Raw genomic sequence first — 22,326 nt, 5'->3', positions numbered from 1 at the left:
GAATTATTTTAGGTTATAGGAGGAGTACTTATATTTGTTAGAATTCAGAGTTGTCTGAGAGCTATCACTGATTTCTAAATGAGACGACAAATCTAATGGATGCTTTCCCTCAGGAGGGAATGCAAGAAGTCCAGAAGACCAGCTGGGGAAACATGGTGAGAAACAAACACCAGGTAAGAAAGCTCATTTTGCTTTTCCTCCCAGTGTGCCCTTTTTCCGAACTTGAATTTCTGGTTTTTGATCAATAGGGCATTGACTTAGGTTTTGTTAATTACCGAAATTTTGGGTGATACCATATTTGTATTTTAATAATTAATTGAGTTGTGTCACATGTTTTTACTATAAAGTATGTTCAAAGAAGTCACTGAGAAAGCAAGCTGCCAGGTCCGGAACTTGAACCGTGGTCATCCATGTGGGAGTGCCCAGCACCTTAACCACCACGCCACCTGCTGGTCCTTAATTTCTTTTTTTGAGATAGCCTATGAAACAATCTTGAAATTTCTTTTAAATTAAAAAAGCCAAGACATGAAACCACTTATTTTTTAAGCTTACTATTTATAATCTTAAAAATATATATATATTTTAAAAGTTTTTTGTGGTTGGTGTAAGATATGTGTGTTCTCCAGAGAGAGAGAAAGTGATAGATCACCCCTCAGGGGGATGGCCATACCTCAATCCTTTCTCCTCCAGTTTCTTGAAATTTTGGGCACACACATGCATGTGCCTGGTGTGACTTTTTTTTTTTTTTTTTAAGAGTTATTTATTTAATTTTGACCAGAGGGAGAGAAAGTGAGAAAGCAAGTCACCAGGTCTGGGACCCAAACTGTGATTGGCTATATGGGAGTCTAGCCCACTAACCACCACATCATCTGCCAGCTCCTCGATTACATGTCTGTGAAAGCCAGATCTAAAGAATGGTAGGGAAATAAAAATACACAAATAAATTGATTTGTATTAATGTCAAATTGGCCTTTGTTTGAACACTTCAAAATGAAGCAATGAAAATAGTAATCAAGTTTGTTGCTCTAGCTATTGAGATCCACAGACCAGCCAGAAAAGTAAGGCACACAGAAACCAGGTTTATACCATTATTTGAGGTTTTCATTTTACCTTCCCATTTGTAATGAGTTTGAATATGTACTCAACCTTTCCTTCTTTTTTTCATGATTTAAAAGTTTATGTTTTCAGATGTTAATCTCTTTGGATTGCTGTTAATATAATGAACTCTTCCTGTATAGGTATGAAATCACCAGAAGAACAACTAGTGTGTCTGCCACCACAGAAAGCCTTCCCTAATGATCCCCGGGTAATAAGTAGACAGAGAAGTTCTGATCACCAGTTTCCATCCTCTCCATTTACAGACACACTAAAGGGTACCCCTGAGGAGGACGTGTTGACAGGTCAGGTGGTAACAGTGGAGGAACAGTGTATGCCAGCCGCAGAGCCGCCTGCAGTGAGTGAAGCCACAGAAAGAACAGTGTTAGGAGAGTACCATCTCTTTTCTAGGAAGATAGAAGAGATTTTGAAGCAAAAGAATGTTTCTTATGTCAGTAGAATTTCCGCACCCATCTTTTCAACACAAGAGAAGATAAAACGGCTTTCTGAGTTCGTGTATTGTAATTCTTCTAAAGCTGGTGTACAAGAGTTTGTAGATGGTTTACATGAGAAACTAAATACTGTCATTATTAAAGCATCAGCTAAGGGGAGGAATCAGCCCGCAGTCAGTCCTAGTGATTCGGGTACTAAGATAACATCCAGTCCTCTGGGAACAAATGTCACACCACGTTCTTCAAGTGACCTGGACAGTAGACATCTTGGGCCACTCTCTAGTGACTCTTTGAAAGATACCAACTCTAATGAGCAGCATTCCTCTTCAGCTCTGGGTCTGACTGAAGTAGAAATGAACCAGCCACACCATGCCTCCATGGTGACTTTGGATCCTACTCTACCTGGTGATGTTCCCCAGGAACCAGGAGAAAAAGAAACAAAATCACCTGGTGATGTAAACATTTCTGCCCAACCAGCTCTTTCCAATTTTATAAGCCAATTAGAACCTGAAGTATTTAATAGTTTGGTTAAAATCATGAAAGATGTCCAGAAAAATACTGTGAAATTTTATATTCATGAAGAAGAAGAAAGTATGCTCTGTAAAGAAATAAAGGTAACTAAGTAAGAAGGTAATAGTAATGCTATGTGACTTCGTCTTGTTCTGACCTCTTAGTGGATTTATTTTGTTTTAAATATTGACCATATAATTACATTATTTGGTAATTCAAGATAGAATAAAAGACTAATCATTTCAACTAGATTCAGTATCTGTGATCTAAATAGCTCAGAATTTAAAATCTTGTATAATAATGTATTTTTTGTTTTGTTTTATATTTTTAAGGATTTTGCTAAAGGTTGTGCGCTTGCCAGAGACAAAGTTAGTAATTGTCCCCAGGGGGTATGGTCACACCTCACAGTCCCTTCTCCATTTTGCTCTGAGGATTTTGGGCATGTGCATACATGCACCCAACATGGTTTTCAAGCCACTGGATCTCGAAATCAAACCACGGTTGGCCATGTGGGGAGTCTAGCACCCTAACCACACCACCTGTTGACCCCTATTACCTAATATGTCATTTTTATGTATTTTATTTATTATTGTTGTTATTATTACTATCATATTTTAATTTGACCAGAGAAAGACAGAAGGACAGCTTTTAGAAGGTGAGTGAGAGAGCAAGCTACCAGGTCTGGAACTTGAACTGCAATCAGCCATATGGGAGTCTAACACCTTAATCACCACACCACCTCCCAGCCCCTAATACATCATTTTTAAAGAGTACTTACACAGGGACTAGAAGTTAGCATAATGGTTATGTCACTGGACTCCCATGTAGTTGACCATGGTTTGAGTCCTGGACCTTGTGGCTTAAACTCGCCGGGCACATGTGCCCAAGAGCCCGGGAAGAGAATGGAGGGGAAGGGATTGCCGGCGTGGCCATCCCCTAGTGGCTGATTTCTCTCTTTCTGTCTCTCTGTATTTCTCTGTCTTTCTGATGAGCGCACATGCCCTGTAACAAACGAAAAGAAAAAAATAAACTCTCAAAAAAAAACAAAAAGAGAGGTACGTACACATACTGAAAATATTTAGAAACCATTGATTCAAAAGGTTTAAATATGGAACCAGCAGTTAACATAACGGCTATGTCGCTGGACTCCCATGTAGTCAACCACAGTTCGCGTCCCGGACCTGGTAGCTTAAAACTCAGGCCAGGTGCATGTGCGTGTGTGCCCAAGATCCCAAGAGGAGAATGGAGGAGAAGGGATTGTGGCGTGACCATCCCCCCTGGGGCGTGATTTCTCGCTTTCTGTCTCACTGTCTGTCTCTGTCTGTCTGGCGAGTGCACATGCCCTATAGCAAAAACCTCTCCAAAACAAAAAAAAGGTTTAAATGTTTAATTGGTTTGTTTGAGAAAGATTTCGCTGCAGGGTGCATGCACTCACTGGAGAGACAGACAGAAAGCAAGAAATCGTGCGACAATTATGCCACAGTTCCTTCTCCATTCTCCTCTTGGGATCATGAGTGTTAAGTCACTTGGTTTAGGACTTGATCCTCAGTCAACTACATGGGAGTTCAGCAACGTAACCATTACGCCATCTCCTGGTCCCCTAATTGGGTTCTTAATGAAGTGGGAGGAATACAAAGAGGTAAAGTAAGTTTCCAGTATTTACCTCAGTGGTTTTATCAGTCAAGGTGGCTTAATGGTGTACTCTTGGCATTTCTTGACACTGTGGCCATTTCATGTTTCCCTTCAGCTCATATTGATCAAAAAACTTAAGATCTTAAAAGGTTTCCCCATTCTTCATGATTGGTATAAAGAATGTTAAGTATATTTTTTCCTACCAAAGCTGTGGGGCAGAATAACATTTCATGTAGTTGTATATAGCCATAGATAAGTAAAACCACTGGTAATAAATAATAAGACATTGCAACAGTTATACAAGTGGTTTACTACCAACCAATTAGATTTTAATTCCATAAGGGAATGCTTAGGGTACTCCCATTGATAGGATTTACTTATCACAAGTAGTTTCTCTTCTGTTAGAGGAAGCAAAGAGACTATAAATAAATGGTTTATAGAGTAGAGTGGCTCAGAGACTGGGTTCTGCTGACATCCCCTAAGTCTTTTGTCAGTTTGGGGATCTCGGATGTCAGCAGCTTTCGTGTGATATATACCCAGTGAGGACATAAGAGTGCATAGCAATGAAACAGGAATCGTAGTACTTACTCACTCGTGTTGTTTTCCTTACCAATTAGGATTTTTTGGGATGATACCCAAAATTTAGTAGGAATGCCCTGATTGCAGCTTTGCCCTATATGATTGAACATCAGTCTTCTCAACTTTTCCCCACACCCAGCAACATTTCCAAAGCACAGTCCTCCCTGGAGCAAAGCTGCATGTAGGTCTGGGGCTGAAGGAGGGACTAGATTGGGCACCATACTGTGCTGAGCACAATTCTGCCGCCTCTACCCTGTTTGTAAAAGGACTGTGACACTCTGGTGTGTAGATTGATCACTTGTATGTGTGAGATGAGGAATGTGACCTTTAGGATCCTGCAGTTAGCCTTGGGGTTCAGGACTCTACCAGCACAGGGCAAAGGGAACTCTGTATAGCCTACTATCTGTGTCCTATAAAAGAAAGGTCCATGTCCCCAACATGGAGGGGAATGTTAGATGGGAGTCTGCCTCACCTCAAGATGTAAATGTGATAGAAATGGCTAATCATGATGTGGATGCTGTTGTACATGCAAAAAGATCTATATGAATCAAATGAGCTACAGTGGTCATCACAATGCTTTGTAACTCTGAAGGACATTCCAGTGATAAATGACCAAGGGCCTGCTTAGAAAGGAAAGGAAAATGCAGCTAAGGATGTGATTAATATTTGGACTCTGGGTTATCCACAATGACTAACAGGCCAGGGTTAGGAACCTGGTCTAATCTCATGGTTCCTGTTTCTTTTTGTGACCCTCCCCCCCACTGTCATTTTCTCAGCTTTGATTTGTAAGGCATTGAAACATTGTGACAGTGGTGAATCTGTGACCTTCAGATCCTTCTGCAGTAGAGGCATGGATTTGAGATCTCTGGTTTCTTAGAGTGTAAATTTATCATAGTAGTTTAACTTTACATTTAGATTGATGTTTGCTTAAAATGCTTTTTAATGTTGATATAGTTATTTATTTTTAACAGGAATATCTTATCAAATTAGGCAATACAGAATGTCATCCAGAACAGTTTTTGGAACGAAGATCAGAATTAGATAAACTGTTGATTATTATTCAAAATGAAGACATTGCAGGTTTCATTCACAAGGTAAATTGTTAAGTCAAATTTATTAATTTTGGTTTTTTAAATTTCCTTATTTTTAAATCTTTTTGTTTGTTTTTTGAGAGGTTTTTGGTATAGGGCGCTGCCCTATCCAGAAAGAGAGAAACAGACAGAAAGTGAGAAATCACCCCCCAGGGGGGATGGCCACGCCACAATCCCTTCTCCTTCATTCTCCTCTCGGGATATTGGGCACGCACGCACCTGGTGTGAGTTTAAGCCACTGAGTCCGGAACTCGAACCGCAGTCAACTACATGGGAGTCCAGTGACATAGTCCCTACTCCAACTGCTGACCCCACATCTTACTTTGTTTTTAAAATAAGCTTTAGAGAAGGTAAAACCTCAAGTACTATTCCATGAATCAGCTTCTGAGTTTCAATTCTTTTTTTTTTTTTTGGAGAGGTTTTGGCTATAGGGCGCATGCACTCGCCAGACAGAGAGAGAGACAGGGAGACAGAAAGCGAGAAATCACCCCCCAGGGGGGATGACCACACTGCAATCCCTTCTCCCTTCTCCATTCTCCTCTCAGGATCTTGGGCATGCACGCACACGTGCCTGGCGTGAGTTTAAGCCACCGGGTCCAGGACTTGAACTGCGGTCAACTACATGGGAGTCCAGCGACATAGCCATTACGCTAACTGCTGGTCCTTGAGTTTCAATTCTGTGGATCTGTGACATGTTAAATATCTATATCACAGATCTTCCCTATTACTCAATAGTTTAAGACTCAAAGTACAGACTGCTCCAATGCCAGCGGATCTGCTGACTTACTTTATGTTCTCATATGTCCTAGGCAATACTTACTTGTGTTCCTTTCCTTGTCAAACCTGACCCCCTTTCTCTTAGAGATACTGTTTAGTCTTAGGAGCCTATGTCTAGTCCTACTGCTCTTTGAAACTTTTCCCGACTATTCTAGCTTGCAATTAAGGTTTTCTGTATTTTTTGTTATCAGGGCTCTAGTGAACTCCTTCTCCCTGTCTTCTAGCAGTTCCAGTACATAAATGTTGATTTATGTATTGGGAAGTAATGCTGAGAATTAAATTTTTATATGTGGTTTTTCACTACGCACTAAATAGATGAGTTGTGCTTTTTTATTTATTTATTTTTTTTTTGGAGAGGTTTTCGCTACAGGGCGCGTGCGCTCGCCAGACAGAGAGAGACATAAGAGACAGAAATCGAGAAATCGCAATCCCTTCTCCTCCATTCTCCTCTCGGGATCTTGAGCACGCACGCACATGCGTCCGGCATGAGTTTTAAGCCACCGGGTCCGGGACGCGAACCGCGGTCGACTACGTGGGAGTCCAGTGACATAGCCATTAGACTAACTGCTGGTTCCCGAGTTGTGCATTTTGATAGACTCTAGTGTATAACAACCTACAATAAAAGTCTATTCATTCATTTATCCATTCCTTATTTGCTTTATCTTTATATTTAAACAGGTACCTGGCTTGGTGACTTTAAAGAAGCTCCCCTGTGTTAGTTTTGCTGGTGTTGATAGCCTAGATGATGTTAAAAATCATACATACAATGAATTATTTGTATCTGGAGGTTTTATTGTATCTGATGAATCAATTCTAAATCCAGAGGTTGTCACAATTGGTAAGGCTTATGCGTTCTTTTGAGTGTGTAACTTCCCCTTTTTTCCCCCTAGGTTTTTTGTGAAAACTGAGACAAACACTAGTGATTCTCTTTTCTTTCTTTTTTTTTTTTTTTTAATGATTTCTCCATTTATTTGGCTATTTACATTTTTTTTCTGGAGAGGTGTTTTGCTATAGAGCGTGTGCACTCACTGGAGAGACAGAGAGAAAGTGAGAAATCACCCCTCTACCACCTCTGGGATTTTGGACATGCATGCACATGTGCCTGGTGTGAGTTTCAAGGACTTGAACCACAGTTGGCCATGTGAGAATTCAGCACCTGGGCCATTGACATTTCTTTTTCTTCTTTTAAGTGTTTTTTTGTTTTTGTGTTTGTTTTTTACCATTGGGCGCATGTGCTCACTGGAGACAGAAGAGTGAGAAATCACCCTCCAGAAGGGATTGCTGCATCGTAATTCCTTCTACATTCTTTAGGGATTGGGGGCACACATGCACATGTGCCGACATGATTTTCAAGCAGCCAAGTCTGAGACTTGAACCATGGTCAACCATATGAAGAATCCAGTGCCTTATCTATTATGCCATCTGCTGGCCTCCACTTCTGGTTTTTTTGTTGTTGTCATTGAGATTTTTGCTATAAGGGTGTGGGTATGCTCGCCAGAAAATGAGAGTTGACCCCCTAGTGGGGTGGCCATGCTGCAATCCCTTCTCCTCTTGGGATTTTGGGCATGCATGCACATGTACCCTGCATGAGTTTCAAGCTGCCGGGTCTGAGACTTGAACCATGGTTGACCATGTAGGAGTACAGCAATGTAACCATCATGCCACATACTAGTCCCCATTTCTGTTTTTTTTTTTACCTGAACCTGTATTATCTCTAATTTCTTTCCCATTCTCTTAGTATTTACAAATAATTTCCTCTAAGTCTGGTTTTAAAAAGAAAAAAGAAAAAAATCCGCAAGACTCTGGTCTTACTGTACTTAGATAATTTCTGGTATTATTGCCAGAAACATGTTCTTTTATTATGAGTAGGTGTTATGCTCTTAGAACTTTAGGGATATTTAGATCTCCTCTGTCTCCCTTAGAGAAGGAATGAAAATAGTACACAAGTGTAGGTCTTTCTACATAGTATGAACAAGTACTTTTTCCATAACTCAGATTTGGAGTGACTTATTGAATTAAAAATTCATTATTTCTGACAGAGAACCTTAAAAATTTTTTGACATTCCTTGAAGAACTTAGTACTCCAGAGGGAAAGTGGCAGTGGAAAGTCCACTGTAAATTTCAAAAGAAACTAAAGGAACTGGGCAGGTAAGCTTTTTAAAAATAATTGTTTTAATGGCTATTGCTTTTGGTTTTGTTTTGGTTTTTAAAGGTTTTTGTCATAGGGCAGGTGCACTCACTGGAGAGACAGAGGAACAGTGAGAAAATTCCTCCTCCATTCTACCCATGGGATTTGGGGCATGCATGCACACATGCCCAGTGTGATTGTTTTTAAGCTAGTAGGTAGGGGACTTTTAGGCAGAAGTTCTAGTTAAATGGATTGGTTTAATCTTTGCTACTTGTGTGTACAGAATAATAATCAGTATTTTTAACTGTTACTGAAATGCATATGCCAACAAGGACAGAGCCTCTGCCCATTGAAGACTACCTGAGGTAGCTAATCTAGTATAAAGTCACACATATTTGGACAAGAGTTAATTTCTGCCTCGTGAGAGAGGGTATGTGCTTAGGACATGCATTTCTACCTATGTATCTATGAGTGATTTCTAAGGTGGCTGGAAGTCATTTCTGAAAGCACTAGTCATTTGAGAGGTTTCATGAACGACTGCAGTGATCAGATGAGTCTGAGATCCCGTATCCTATTAGTAGAGTCCATAAAATGTATTCACACATTAAAGGACCTGAGAAACTAGTTAAGAATATTTTGTTTTACTTTGTGTTGACCAGCATTTCCTAAACTTAAACCACAACTTTAGTTTTTGTTTTTTTGCCGTAGGGCACATTGCACTAACTGAAGAGAGAGACAGAGAGGGAAAGTGCGAAGGCCCCTCTCCCTCCCGGGGGAGGTGGCCATGCCGCAGTCCCTTCTCTTCCATTCTCCTCCAGGGATTTTGGGCACACATGTGGATGGTGTGATTTTCAAGCCTCCAGGTTTGGGACTCAAATCATGGTTGCCCATATGTGAGTCCAGCACCTTAATCATCATGCCACCTGCTGACCCCAAACCACATCTTTATTTTCTCAAATATCTTTTGACATTCCATAGTATACTTTTTGGAAATTGAGGCTTAAATAACTTTTAAGAGATTTTTTTAAGGTTTTTGCCATAGGGCACTTATGCTCACCAGAGTAAGTGAGTGAGAGGGAAAGTAAGAAATCATCCCCTAGGGAGGATGGCTGCACCGCGGTGTCTTCACTACCCTCCCAAATGTTGGGCACGCATGTACACGTCTGGCATGAGCTTCTTAAGCCATCAGGTCCAGGACTCAAACCATGGTCAGCAATGTGGGAGTCCAATGACGTAACCACTACACCATCTGCTGGCCTCCAGTTAAATAACTGTTTAAAGTACTTTCAGCCAACTCAAAACTTTGTTCTACTTCAAAGCCTCTGAAGTTGACACAGGGCAAGATTTAACTGTGTAATGGATTTCAATGAGACTTGTCCAGTTAACAGTATCCTTCATCATCCTGACAACAGCTGGCAATTTCTGCCACTTAATGAACTATGCCTTGTGGTAGAAAAATAGAAAGTGAGAAAGCAAGCTGCCAGGTCCAGGACTCAAACGATGGTTGGCCATGTGGGAGTCCAGCACTCTTAACTATCATGCCACCTGCTGGCCCCAGTATTGTGGTATTTTTTGGAGGAAAGATTTGTTTTTGTCCTTTTATGTCCTTCATGAGGTTTTATCTGAAATTAAGTAAGTAGCTGCCCCTTAGGCCTTGGGTCATGAAACCCTCTGTACAATTACTGCTTTTCCCCTCTGAAGAAGCATCCGTATCCTATCAGTGAGCTAAGCCATGCAGTTGTTATTCATTGCCTCAAGTAGAAATTATTATTTAAATCTGGTTCAATTTTATAAATCCAGATACTGAACTGCTTAATTCCATAGATTGAATGCTAAAGCTCTGAGTCTGTTGACGCTTCTGAATGTCTATCAGAAGAAGCATCTGGTTGAAATTTTGTCATACCACAATTGTGACTCGCAAACTCGAAAAGCTCCAGAATTGGATTGCCTCATCAGACTTCAAGCTCAGAACATACATCAGCGACACATTGTCTTTTTAACAGGTAAAGAGAGCACTCTTCAGCATTCTACTATGGATAGGAGAATGTAGATAAAAGGATTTGTGGGGTTGTGGCGAGTTTTGTTAAGCTATGATTCTGAAAATGTGGACAAAAGGATTTTGTCCATTATTTTTCATGTACATTTTCAAGTGGTTTATAAATAAAACTTTCTTTTTTCTTAAGAGAAGAATACCAAGATGGTTTCCTGCTATGCAGATAATGGAATAGTGGTTGCAACTGCTGAAGACTTTATGCAGAACTTTAAAAATCTTGTGGGTTATCACAACTCAATCACAGAAGAAAACCTTCCACTGATTGGTGCTAATGAGACTCTTGAGTCGCAGTCAGGTAACTTTTCAGTAGTTTTCGTTTACTTTAAGACAGACAGAAAAAAAGGAATGGTTTTGCTTTGTTATTAAATAATGAAATACCTATTGGAAGTCACTCACCTTGGTGTAAACAGCCTTAGGAGAAATACTTCAAAGCAGTTATTCTAATGCTAAGCATGCACAAGATCTGCTCATTTAATATAGGGTAGTCAGTACAAGTTGTTACAACAGACTGTTCATTTCTGTCTACTCTAAGCATATGTAACCTTTTTTGGCTGCCATTTCAGCCAAGGGGGTTATATTAAGAAAAAAATAGGAAACCGGATATGGGGATGTAAATCTTCCCAGATGTATAAAAGAATTTCATTAGAAGATAATGAGGTATGTCATAGCTTTAGTTTTTTTGTAAGATGGCCTCTGCTTTGGTTTCAGGTGTTCTGTAGAATGAAAAGATGTAGCTTTGTTTTTGATGAAAAGCAGAGATGGAACTTTCATTAAAACCAATTTAGTAATCCAGTGAAGCTAGATGTCAAAAATTTTATCTTGTATTTGTCTTGTCAAATACTGAATTACCGTATAACTTTAGATGCTGTTTTGACATTAACCCCTTTGGAGCTGGGAGTTGGGATTTCCCAACATTAAACGTGAACACATTTCGCAGAAGCTTTTAGCATCGGATTATCTGGACATTCACACCTAGTGTGAGTGTTGTGACTAAATGAACTTGTGGCAGAAGACCAAGCTTTAAGGGATTGTGGACTTGCAGACCCTGACGCATTATATTGTGTGAGTAGTGTATAATTTTAAAACTTAAACAAATTGTGTATTTCAATAGAGGAGGACTTTTTGTTTTTAAATGTAGCTCTTTTAGAAAACGATGAAAAGGATGAAGAGGATATGTCTCTGGATTCAGGGGATGAAATCTCACATATAGAAGTATTCAGCAATTTTCATTCAGAAATATTGGCGAAAGAGACCAAAGGATCACGTGGAACAGATCAAAAAACGAATACTCAAATTGAGTTGCAATCGTCTCTTAACGTGCAAAAAAGTTTATTAGAAGATAAGACTTATCAAATTGATTCTGAAGCGAGAACTTCTGTTGATATAGTGTGCTCTGAAGGAGAGAACAGCAGTTCAGCAGAACAGGATTCATATAGCAACTTTCAGGTTTATCACAGTCAATTAAATATGTCCCATCAGTTTAGTCATTTCAGTGTTCTCACTCATCAGACATTTTTGGGGACACCATATGCCCTTTCATCAAGTCAGTCTCAAGAAAGTGAAAATTACTTTTTATCTGCTTATGCTCAAAGCTTGGATAGAGATAAATCTCCATCTCCATTAAATTGGGGGAAAAATGATTCTTCCAGGCCATATTCAAAAGAGAAATAATTACAGTAACTTTTTAAAAAATATGTTGTTGTGGACCTTTTCTGTTTCTTAAAGTGAATTAACAATTTATATTTCATTCTTTAAACAAAAGGTTTCTTGTCCTTTCTCAAATGTTTTTTCCCTTATTTAAATCATGATGGCCTGTAACAGTTGAAGCATCTGAAAAATTGAAATAAATATATATATATTTTTAACATATATTGTACTTGAATTATCTCATGTTGGCACTTTTTAAGTTTTTACATTTATATGTCACTTGTACTTGGGCTTCAAATTGAAGCCTTTTTTTGTTTATATGTACAATTAGAGGTTTGCAATATGTAAAATTAGAGGTTTGCAGAAAGATGATAACAGCATTGGCTTTAGTTTTCTTACTCTAATAGCAAACAATACAAGCTACTTTTGCTGAAATGATCAACTTGTATTTATTTTGGTTTAAACTTTTGTATGGTGTTTTTACATAGGTATAAGCCAGTGATGTTAATAAATATATACAGGGTTTTTGGCTTAATACATCAGAACTTATCTAACAGTGTATTTATTGGGTTATCAGAAAAGCCATGGCATAATTTTTCCCTATGTGTTTCTATGCAAAAATGCATCATGACTTTTCGGACAACCCAATTGCTTAACTATGTATGTAGGGCTTAATATCAGTTAGCATTTTTAATCTTAAGGCTTAGCCATGAAAGAATGAAAGAATTCTGGCTTTGAGAGTATGTTTTGAGTTTCAGTGCCTGTGTGAGTCCCATTTTAACCCAATTCAAAAGATAGGCTCCTGTGTATCAGAGGCACTAAACAACTGGAATAAGCTTTGATTTTTAAATTGGTTAGGGTTACAATAATGGAAGTTTATTTTTGAGGTGGTATTACTATTAAGCACTTTAGTGCTCTACCAGAAATAACTTTTTTAAATCACAGATAAAATATATGGTGGAGATAGATGTTAAACCCCTATAACTGTGTCTCATTGATACTAATGTTCCTATAATTTTATAAAAACAAGATTTAGAGAAAAGGCACTTAAACAGAATTTGGGTTATTTTTAGTAAAAATTAGTCTACAGGTGTTAATATGAGATGTTTGGCACCTCTCAAAGGACTTTTATAGAACAGAATGCATGAGTTGTATTTCAGTGAGTAAGCTACACAGAACATGTGGAAGGACACTGTTAACAGGTCCTGCTACTCCAGACTATATAAGGTAAGTGGAAATTGTTTTTATAGGACTTCAATACCCAAACTGTGATATACTAGAAAAATAGTGGATTTTTTTTTTGGTTTACTATGCTTTTCCAAGTGTCTTGTTTTAGTATGTGGGAAAAAAAATACAGCATTTTTACTACATAATATACAAATTTTTAATAAGCATTGGAAAAGTTGAGACTATTGAAAAATACAGTTTGAACAATAAGCACATTTTATAATTTGGGAGACTCAAATTTGGTTATCTACATTAAAAACAACTAAAATTCTCTTCTTGATGTGCAGTTAATGGCATGAGATTAGTTTCCAGCTCCTTTTGCTTCTGGAGAAGGCCCTGCAACCACATTGACATATTAGTAAGGTGTGCAGCCAACTTACAAACGCTTTCTGTTTTACACTGCTGGCCTGGTAACCCAGAATCATACTTATTTTGGATAACATGATGGAGTCAAGCTGGCCATAGGTTTACCTTGGCCTTCTCCCCCAACCCCCCCACCCCCAGTAATCTCTGCATAGGACCTTCTCATTTGGCTATTACACCAGTATTACATAGTTGTGAGATTATAAGACTTTTCTTAAAATCAAGTTTCCCTTTACTATGGGGCTAAGATGAAATCCACCCCGTTCTGCTTACTTCTCCCCGGGGGCTCTTAAGATGATAACATGCAAGACTAGCAACTGGCATAATTGCTGTGTTGCTGGACTCCAGTGTAGTTGACTGCAGTTTGAGTCCCAGACCTGGTGGCTTAAACTAACGCCAGGTGCGTGCGTGCATGCCCAAGATCCTGAGAGGAGAAAGGAGGAGAAGGGGTTGCAGTGTGGTGGCCATCCCCCCTGGGGGGTGATTTCTCGCTTTCTCTCTCTTTCTGGTGAGCACACGCGCCCTATAGCAAAACCTCTCGAGAAAAAGAAAAAAAAAGATGGTAACACGCTGAAGGAGCCACGTTGGGCACTATATTTGGGTAAATGTGAGCATCATATAAAAATACCTTGTCACTTTATAAAAGAGAAATTACTGTGTGTTACCAAGATTGAGTCCTATGTAACCAGAACTAACATTTGAGATTTTTGCTATAGGGTATGTGTGCTCACCGGAGAGACAAAGCACCCCCTGTAGGGGGGAGGGGAGTAGGTGTGGTGGTGGCCATGCTACATTCCCTTCTTTTTCTTCTTGGGACTTCGCATGCACGTGCTCCTGGTGGGAGTTTTAAGCCCCTGGGACTTGGACAGCAATTGGCCACATGGGAGTCCAGTGCCCTAACCCATACACTACCCTGCTGGTCCCAGAACTAACATTTTAAACTAAAGGACACAGGGTGGTTGTCCTTAATGAGTAGTGGGCCAAAGGGGAGTGTACTTTTCTAGCTCTGTAGAGAAAATGGGTAAGCAACACCTGAACAAATATTCCAAAATTCAGGGGCGTTCATAAATGACTGGGCATGGAAAAGGGCACTCCTAAAAAATAGTAGAGATCATTTTTCCCAAATACACAATGAATCAAAACTGCAGAACTGATTTTGTAAGCCATTTTTTTAAATCCCAGGTACAACTGATGAACAAAGTTATAACCGTAAATGTTTTTACCTGCTTAGCAAGAGAATAAAATATTAATACTAAATTGTTATTCTTGGGACAGATGTTCCAAACACTGGCAATATATTCATTTTTTTTTAAAACTGTGGGCTGCATTGCTAAGAATTTAGTAAAGCATAATTGTGTATTTTTTGTGTTTGGTTTTAGGCTTTAATTGATCATGTTTTTATCATTCAGATGTATGAACTTTTTAACGAAATAAAATTGTCTTCATACTAGTGCTGTCTCATGATTTATTCTTAAACCTGCAATGGGAACACAAATCCAAGGAGATTCCCTTTTTATCACTGATTAACCACAGGAACAAATATTTATGGGCTATGGTAAGGTAGCATAAATCATGTAATCAACGAGGCACTTAGCCATTCAACTCAAACACCCCCCGCCACACACACACACACCCACATCTACACTTGGTGAAAAGTTCGTACCTGCCTCAGTTCTGAAAGTCCCTTAAGGATTGCTTGCTGTCGATCCCTGTTTTTCACCAAGCTAGGATTAAGAAGTGGATCCCTGACATGGTCAGAATCAAAGAACTGCTGTTCTTGGTCACAGGCTGAAACTAGAGGAAGTTGGGAAAAAGTCAAATACATTCCTAGTAAATGGGACTCCAAAAGAAATTCTAAGAAATTCGTTCCACTTCTCTTGGGCAAACTACATAAGCACAACTGAGAACTAAGGGCAAAAATTACGTATTTGGAAGTTGAATTTAATGTTGGGGGAATCACGCTGATCATCAATTTTACTTCTGTAGTATGAATGTACTTACCATGAGAATTTTGATCCTGAGTTGAGGGCCTAGACAAGGGTGCGTTTGGGTCAAGGTAATAGATCTCATTTGTTCGGACATAGGGAATAAAACGGGATAGTTCAGCTATCTCAGGTGATGACTCCGTTTGACTGCCTCCCGAGATCAAGTTCTCGTTTTCATGGCTACTGTTTTTCAGCGGTAAGTGTACTGTGTTAGTCTGAGTTTGCTGGGTTCTGTTTTTCACTGCTGGAACTGGTGGTGATTGAGACCTATTTGAAAAGAAGTAATTAGACTATTACATGGTTTAGATTAAGCACCTCTCTTTAATCACATTTCAATTTGTTCTAAATGTACCTCTCACACCTTTAGGAACACTATTCTGAGTTCTGCAACTTTTCATAAAACTGCAACAGAATTACTTTGAGTTTTTACTTGTATTGAGGTGTGTGTGTATGTATATATATATATATGTGTGTGTATGCACACACATACACAGTATAGGAGGAAAACTATTAGATCCTGAGGATCAGTGATGGCTGGGTTAATTTGAGTCCATTTTTCCTTCTTAGATAATTTACCATAATGTAAATGTAATTAGCATCTGAAATAAACTTACTATTTCAGCCCCATTCTGAACTAGCTGTGAACTCAGTGATTTGTGCAGAGATGTAGAATGCATATTCTAACTGTTCTGAATTTCCCACTTATTAACTGAATTTACTCAATTGTCCTTATGAACCATTTCTTCCCTCCCCACCTCAATCCAAACAAAATGCCTGCTCAACTACTGAAGTAAAACTGCTTGCCTAAGTCTGGTGGGCCTTCAAGCTACAGTTACAATGCAGCCGTATTCCTTAAGCCTGTACTCCTTATCTGGAAGCTCTACCCTTTCATTGGGGTGTGTGTGTTCGTGCATGCACGCACGCCTGGTCTCACCTAGATTTCGAGTCTGTTTTATTACCTCCTTTGTCTCACACAGAAAGCACTGACACGTAGCATACCTTTCTTTGTTGAATGAATTATCTTTTACAGGCTCTTCTTCCTCCTACAAGATGAACAAATGCACGAAGGAGTAAATAGTATGCCTCCACAAGTGTTTAGTGGTTACTTGTTGAAATAACAAGGATTGGAGCCAGCGGTAGCTGAAGGCGTTGGATTCCCACATGGCCAACCTTGGTTGAGTGCCAGACCTGGTGGCTTACTTTCTCACTTTTCCTTTCCCTTTCTCCCCTCCTCCCTCCCTATCCTATTCTTTTTTCTTCAAAAAAAAAAAAAAGAATTTTTTTTTTTAAATAAATACAGATACTGTATAATGGGAGAGATGATTCTTTTTCCAAGTCAGACCAATTCAGTGGTTCCCATTTCCTGATCTGCCCTGCCCACTTATAAACAAGGGTTTTAAATGGGTGAAGAATACCATACATCTGTATGGGTTAAGTGTAAAATTTTCTGTAGACCAGACAATAAGCATTTTCAGCTTTCTGGGCCATATGGTCTGTTGCAGATGTTCACCTCTGCTGGTGTAGTGTAAAACAAGCCACCGCCACAAATGATAAAAGAATAGACATGGCTGTGTTCCTAAAAACAAATTTAGGAAAGTGAGCAGCAGGATAGATTTGCTCAACAACTATAATCCACTAACACTTTTTTTTTGGAGAGAGGTTTTTGCTATCGGGCGCATGCGCTCACCAGATAGACAGACTGTAAGCGAGAAATCACCCCCCCAGGGGGGATGGCCACAGAGCAATCCCTTCTCCATTCTCCTCTCGGGATCTTGGGCACACACGCACACGCACCTGGCGTGAGTTTTAAGCCACCAGGTCCAGGATGCGAACCACGGTCAACTACATGGGAGTCCAGCGACATAGCCATTACGCTAACTGCTGGTTCCTCCGCTAACTCTTAATATCTGTTTTGAATCTAGAAACATCAATCCATGTTTTAAAATATTTTTAAGACAGAACTTTACCTTTTTGATTAGGTGCCATGTGAATTTTGACTCTGTTTCTTGATGAGATGGATGAAGAACTTTTGGTGAAGTGCCTCTATTTTGAGAGAGGTGCCCCGGATTATTTCTCTCTACCAAATGAAGTAATTCCATTTGCCTTCTTACTTTTTTTTCTTCTCTCTGCTTTTGAAGGTGTTGAGGGTACTTTTCTGATGCTGGAATATATCTTTTCAGTGGTTTATTAATATTCCAGTGAGGTCTTTCAGAATATTTCTTCATGTGTTTTGTTTGTTTCTCTGTTCCTGTACACTGATTGCACTGGTCATCATGCCAGTTTTCTTTTTCTAAGTTGTCTCCTTTATCCTGTCTCACAGCTTGCTTGTTTTTCTTAGTGTTAAACTGTCCGTTAAATTCTGCAGAAGTCTTGGGAGATGAACAATTCATCATCTCCCTCTCTATTACTGATCCACAGTGTGATTCTGTGTTGGTGAATATTCCTGTATTTAAGTCATCTAAAAAAAAGTTTCAAATGATTTATTTAAAGGCAATAGAAAAAGACTTGTGTTTCAGAACAAACGACACTCTAACCCTCAGGGCCAGCAGGTGGCGTGAGATGCTGGGCTCCCACATGGCTGATTGCGGTTCAAGCCCCAGACCTGGCACCTTGCTTTGTCACTTTCCCTTTCTCTGTGTCTCTTCAGTCAAATTTAAAAGTAATAATAGTAATAATAACATCGGCTCCATATTCCTTCCTACCACTGGCTCTTAGCAACCACCACTTTACTGTTTCTATGAACTGGCTATTCTAGAGTCATACAAAGTGTTGTCAGGGTCCTCCATGTTGTGATATATGTCCAAATTTCTCTCCCTTTTCCTCAATAACATTCCATTATGTGTGTGTATAGATACACCATATTTTTGCTTATCTGTTCATCTGTCCATTGAATTAAGTTGCTTCTCCCTTTTGACTATGTAAATAATGCTGCTATGAACACAGTACCCAAATATCTCATTTTACTTTTCTGAAGAACTGCCATACTGTTTTCCATAGCAGCTGCAACATTTTACATTGCTACCAACAGAGCACAAGAGTTGCCATTTCTCTAAAACCTCTACATTAACCCTTTTTAAAAAAAGGTTTTTGCCATAGGGTGTAAGCACTTGCCAAAGAGAGAGACAGTGAGAGGAAAAGTGAGAAATCACACCTCCTACCCTGGGGGGGAGGGTGGCCATAGTGCAATCTCTTCTCCATTCTCCTGAGAGTTTGGGTGGGCACACACGCACACCTGCCCGGTGTGATTTTCAAGCCTCCAGGTACTAGACTCAGTGCCTTTAACCCTCCCTACTGGCCTCTAATTTTTTTTTTTTTTTTTTTTTGAGAGGTTTTTGCTATAGGGCGCATGCACTCGAAAGATAAAGACAGATAGAAAGTGAGAAATCACCCCTGGGTGGATGGCCACACCGCAATCCCTTTCCCTCTGTTCTCCTCTTGGGATCTTGGGCATGCATGCACACGCACCCAGCGTGAGTTTAAGCCAACAGGTCTGGGACTCAAACCACAGTCAACTACATGGGAGTCCAGCGACATAGTCATTTCGCTAACTGTTGGTCCCTATTTTAACCATTTTTAAGTGTACCTTTTAGTGAACAGCAAGCATATTCAAAGCACGCCAACAAAGCTGCCCAATCTCCAACACCATCCACTTCACGTGATGTACTATTTTGGTGTTATACTGGAGTGAAAAAGTAACCAGCAAAACATTGTGTTACGAGTGCTGTTAGGAAAATTATTTCCTTACAATATTATTGTCTGGAGAGATTTTCACTACAGGGCATGTGCACCTGCCAGAGAGACCAACAAAAAGTGAGAAATCACCCAAGGGGGATTCTTGAGATTTAGTGCATGCACACACACGTGCCCAGTCTAAGTTTTAAGCCACTGGGTCTGGGACTCCAACCACGGTCAGATATGTGGGAGTCCAACGACATAACCATTACACTATCTGCTGGTCCCTCCTTAGAACATTTTAGCTTTGAGGCGAGCCAACTTCTGAGTGGATCAGACAATAGTTTCTCCTGATTATATTTTTGCCTTTTTTAAAGTTATTCTAGGATCACCAAGGACTATAAATACCGATAGAACAGGTCCGCTGGTAACTGGTTTAAAAAGTGAAGATGGGGACCAGCAGGTGGCGTGGTAGTTAAGGCACAGAATCCCACATGACTGCCTCTGTGGTTTGGGTCTCAGACTGGGTAGCTTTAAGAACACATGAGCGCCTATGGGCACATCCCAAAAATCCTGGGAGAAAAATGGGAGAAAGAACTGCAGTGCGGTCATACCCCCTAAGGGGTAACTTCTCACTTTCCCTCTGTCTATATAGCAAAATCTTTAAAAGGTGAAAATCTAAAAAGTGGGGCCAGAGGTAGGTGTGATAGTTGAGGTGCTAGACTCCCACATAGCCAACCATGTTTCAGGCGTGGAAGCTTGAAAATCATGCTGAGTGCGTGTGTATGCATGTTCAAAATCCCAAGAGAATGACGGAGGAGACTGTAGCGTGACCTTCCTCCTAGGGGGTGATTTCTCACTTTCCCTCTCACTGCCACTCTCTGGCAGGCACACACAGCCTATGGCAAAAACCTTGAAAAGAAAAGAAAATGTAAAAGATTTTCTAGAAGTTATCTTAACATGTTTTCTTCCAAGATAGGTGGAGGGCTGGAAGAATCCATAAACATGGACACCTATGGTAATGATACCCAACCCAGATATATTATTACCTATTTAAAAACTTCTGGTGGTTAAGGCAGTTGGATCCCACATGGCTAACCATACTCTGGCAGCTTGAAAATCATAGCTGGTACTGTGCACACATGCCCAACCTCCACAAAGGAGAGAGGAACAAAGGAGAAAGGACTGTTGCAGGACTGTGCCCCATGGGGCATAGCTGCCAACCCCTCCAATCCCTGGTTTCTCATTGGCAAGCACCCTCTGACAAACTTCTAAAAAGAAAAGGAAAAAACTAGGCTGGCCCCACACTGCAGTGACTAAGCACAATACATAGGGAACCTGATCATGATTGTGGTGTGAACCCTGCCTGGCCTGGTGGCTTCAAAATCCCAAGATAAATGGTAGGAAAAAGGACTGCAGCATGACCATCCCCCTCTGGGGCAGGGGGGTGGGAAGGGCAGGCGAGGGGGGGGGTTGCTTCCCACTGTGAGTGTACAAACCTGGCATAAAATTAAAACATATTTAACACCAGCACATGGAAAGATAGTCAACACCATTGATCTTTGCAGAAATGCAATTTAAAATCACATAAAACACAACTTTCCAACTACTGCAGTAACAAGTGTTGGCAAGGACATAGTGAAATTAGAATTCTGATGCATGACTGGTTGGAATAAAAAATGGTAGTTTAGTGACCGGAAGATTTGGCAGTTCTACTCTTCTATAACTACGAGCACAAAAACCTGTACGTGACATAGCTGCGTAGTCATAATGGCCAAGGAGAAGAACTAACTCCAATGTCCATCTACTCATGGACGAGTGAGAAAAAGGAATGAAGTAACTGATACATACTATTGTACGACATGGATGAAACCTAAAAATACTATGCTAAGTGAAAGAAACCAGACGCAAAAGCCCAATTAACATGAAATGTCTGTAGAAAAGGTAAATAAATACTTGGAAAGTTAACTACAGAGATGGGAAACAGAAAGTGACTAATGGTTATAGAGCTTCTTTTTAGAATGACGATGTTTCAAAATTGATTGTGGTGATAGTTGCAACAGCTGTGAATATACTTAAGAAAAACAAACTGGGGCCAGCAGGTGGCATGTTGGTTAAGGCACTGGACTTCCACATGGTCCAACGGCGGTTTGAGTCCTGGGCAGACCTGATAGTTTGCTTCCTCGCTCCCCCCCCCTCTCTCTTATTCTCACTCTGTCCCCTCTCTGGTCAAACTAAAAAAATAAATGAAGTTAAATAAAGTAATTCTTTAAAAAAAAAAAGAAAAGAAAGAAACCACAAATCTGTACCTTTTTTTGGGGGGAGGGGAGGGGAGATGGCCATGCTGTAATCCTCCATTCTCTTCCCGGGATCTTGAGCACACACACCTGGTGTGAGTTTAAGCCACTGGGTCCAGGACTTGAACTGTAGTTTACTACATGGGAGTCCAGTGACTTAGCCATTATGACAGCTGCTGGTCCCATAAATCTGTACTTTTTAAGGGTACATTTTATGGTATGTGACTTACATCTCAAAAAAGGTTGTTACCGAAAATCCCTAAAAGATTCCCATATTTTCTACCTCAGTTACTGAAAACTCAATTTCATTTATTTATTTTTTTGGAGAGTAGTTTTTGCTATAGGGCATGTGCACTCACTGGAGAGACAGAGAGACACAGAAGCAAGAAATCAGCCCCTGGGGGGGATGGCCATACCACAGTCCCTTTTCCTTCATTCTTTTCCTAGGATTTGGGGCATGCACATATAGCCAGTGTGAGTTTTAAGCCACTGGGTCCAGGACTCAATCCACAGTCTATGTGCAAGTCCAGCAATGTAACCATTATTGTCATCCGCTGGTCCCAATTTTTAAACTTCAAACTGAATTCTAATTATTTTAATTATGCCTTTAAGTAAAGTTTAAACAAATATTTTACACACAGATACCTGTTTGTACACCAGTATCCTTCTTGGGGGAAGTCATAAGATTAATGCCTGTATTCACTTTACCACTGACTTCACCAGAGTCATGTCTTGAATTTGAAACATTCTTTGTGGATGCATTATATTCCGCTTGTATTGGATCAACTGGCAACGAGAAATAAATTACCTGATAAGAT

General features: G+C 39.9%; 2 protein-coding genes across 8 annotated transcripts in view; one reads left to right on the top strand and one right to left on the bottom strand.

Annotated features, from left to right (window-relative positions):
* Positions 1 to 12,660, top strand: part of TASOR (transcription activation suppressor) — a gene marked incomplete at its 5' end in the record, with an annotated part of 56,303 nt that extends 43,643 nt beyond the window's left edge. Inside the window, 8 exon segments of one of the 4 annotated variants that reach the window (XM_006165348.3) lie at positions 114 to 173; positions 1,362 to 2,161; positions 5,240 to 5,362; positions 6,815 to 6,974; positions 8,176 to 8,284; positions 10,089 to 10,267; positions 10,448 to 10,612; positions 11,456 to 12,660. In XM_006165348.3, coding sequence (XP_006165410.2) covers positions 114 to 173; positions 1,362 to 2,161; positions 5,240 to 5,362; positions 6,815 to 6,974; positions 8,176 to 8,284; positions 10,089 to 10,267; positions 10,448 to 10,612; positions 11,456 to 11,988 — 2,129 coding nt within the window. 4 annotated transcript variants of the gene reach the window in all.
* Positions 12,661 to 13,202: 542 nt separating this feature from the next.
* The window catches only part of CCDC66 (coiled-coil domain containing 66), a 45,813-nt gene continuing 36,689 nt past the window's right edge, over positions 13,203 to 22,326 (bottom strand). For all 4 annotated transcript variants that reach the window (XM_006165346.2, XM_014582887.2, XM_027767064.1 and 1 more), the window contains 5 exons: positions 17,507 to 17,997; positions 16,539 to 16,582; positions 15,556 to 15,806; positions 15,218 to 15,348; positions 13,203 to 13,527 (listed from right to left, as the gene is read on the bottom strand). In XM_006165346.2, coding sequence (XP_006165408.1) covers positions 13,444 to 13,527; positions 15,218 to 15,348; positions 15,556 to 15,806; positions 16,539 to 16,582; positions 17,507 to 17,997 — 1,001 coding nt within the window. In that variant the 3' untranslated portion in view covers positions 13,203 to 13,443. The remainder of the gene's footprint in view (positions 13,528 to 15,217; positions 15,349 to 15,555; positions 15,807 to 16,538; positions 16,583 to 17,506; positions 17,998 to 22,326) is intronic.

This window comes from Tupaia chinensis, unplaced genomic scaffold (genome assembly GCF_000334495.1).
Source record: "Tupaia chinensis unplaced genomic scaffold, TupChi_1.0 Scaffold143906_1, whole genome shotgun sequence".
Classification (NCBI taxonomy): domain Eukaryota; kingdom Metazoa; phylum Chordata; class Mammalia; order Scandentia; family Tupaiidae; genus Tupaia; species Tupaia belangeri.
The sequence above is the reverse complement of the archived record's forward strand: the minus strand, read 5'-3'. Positions and strand labels throughout refer to the sequence as shown.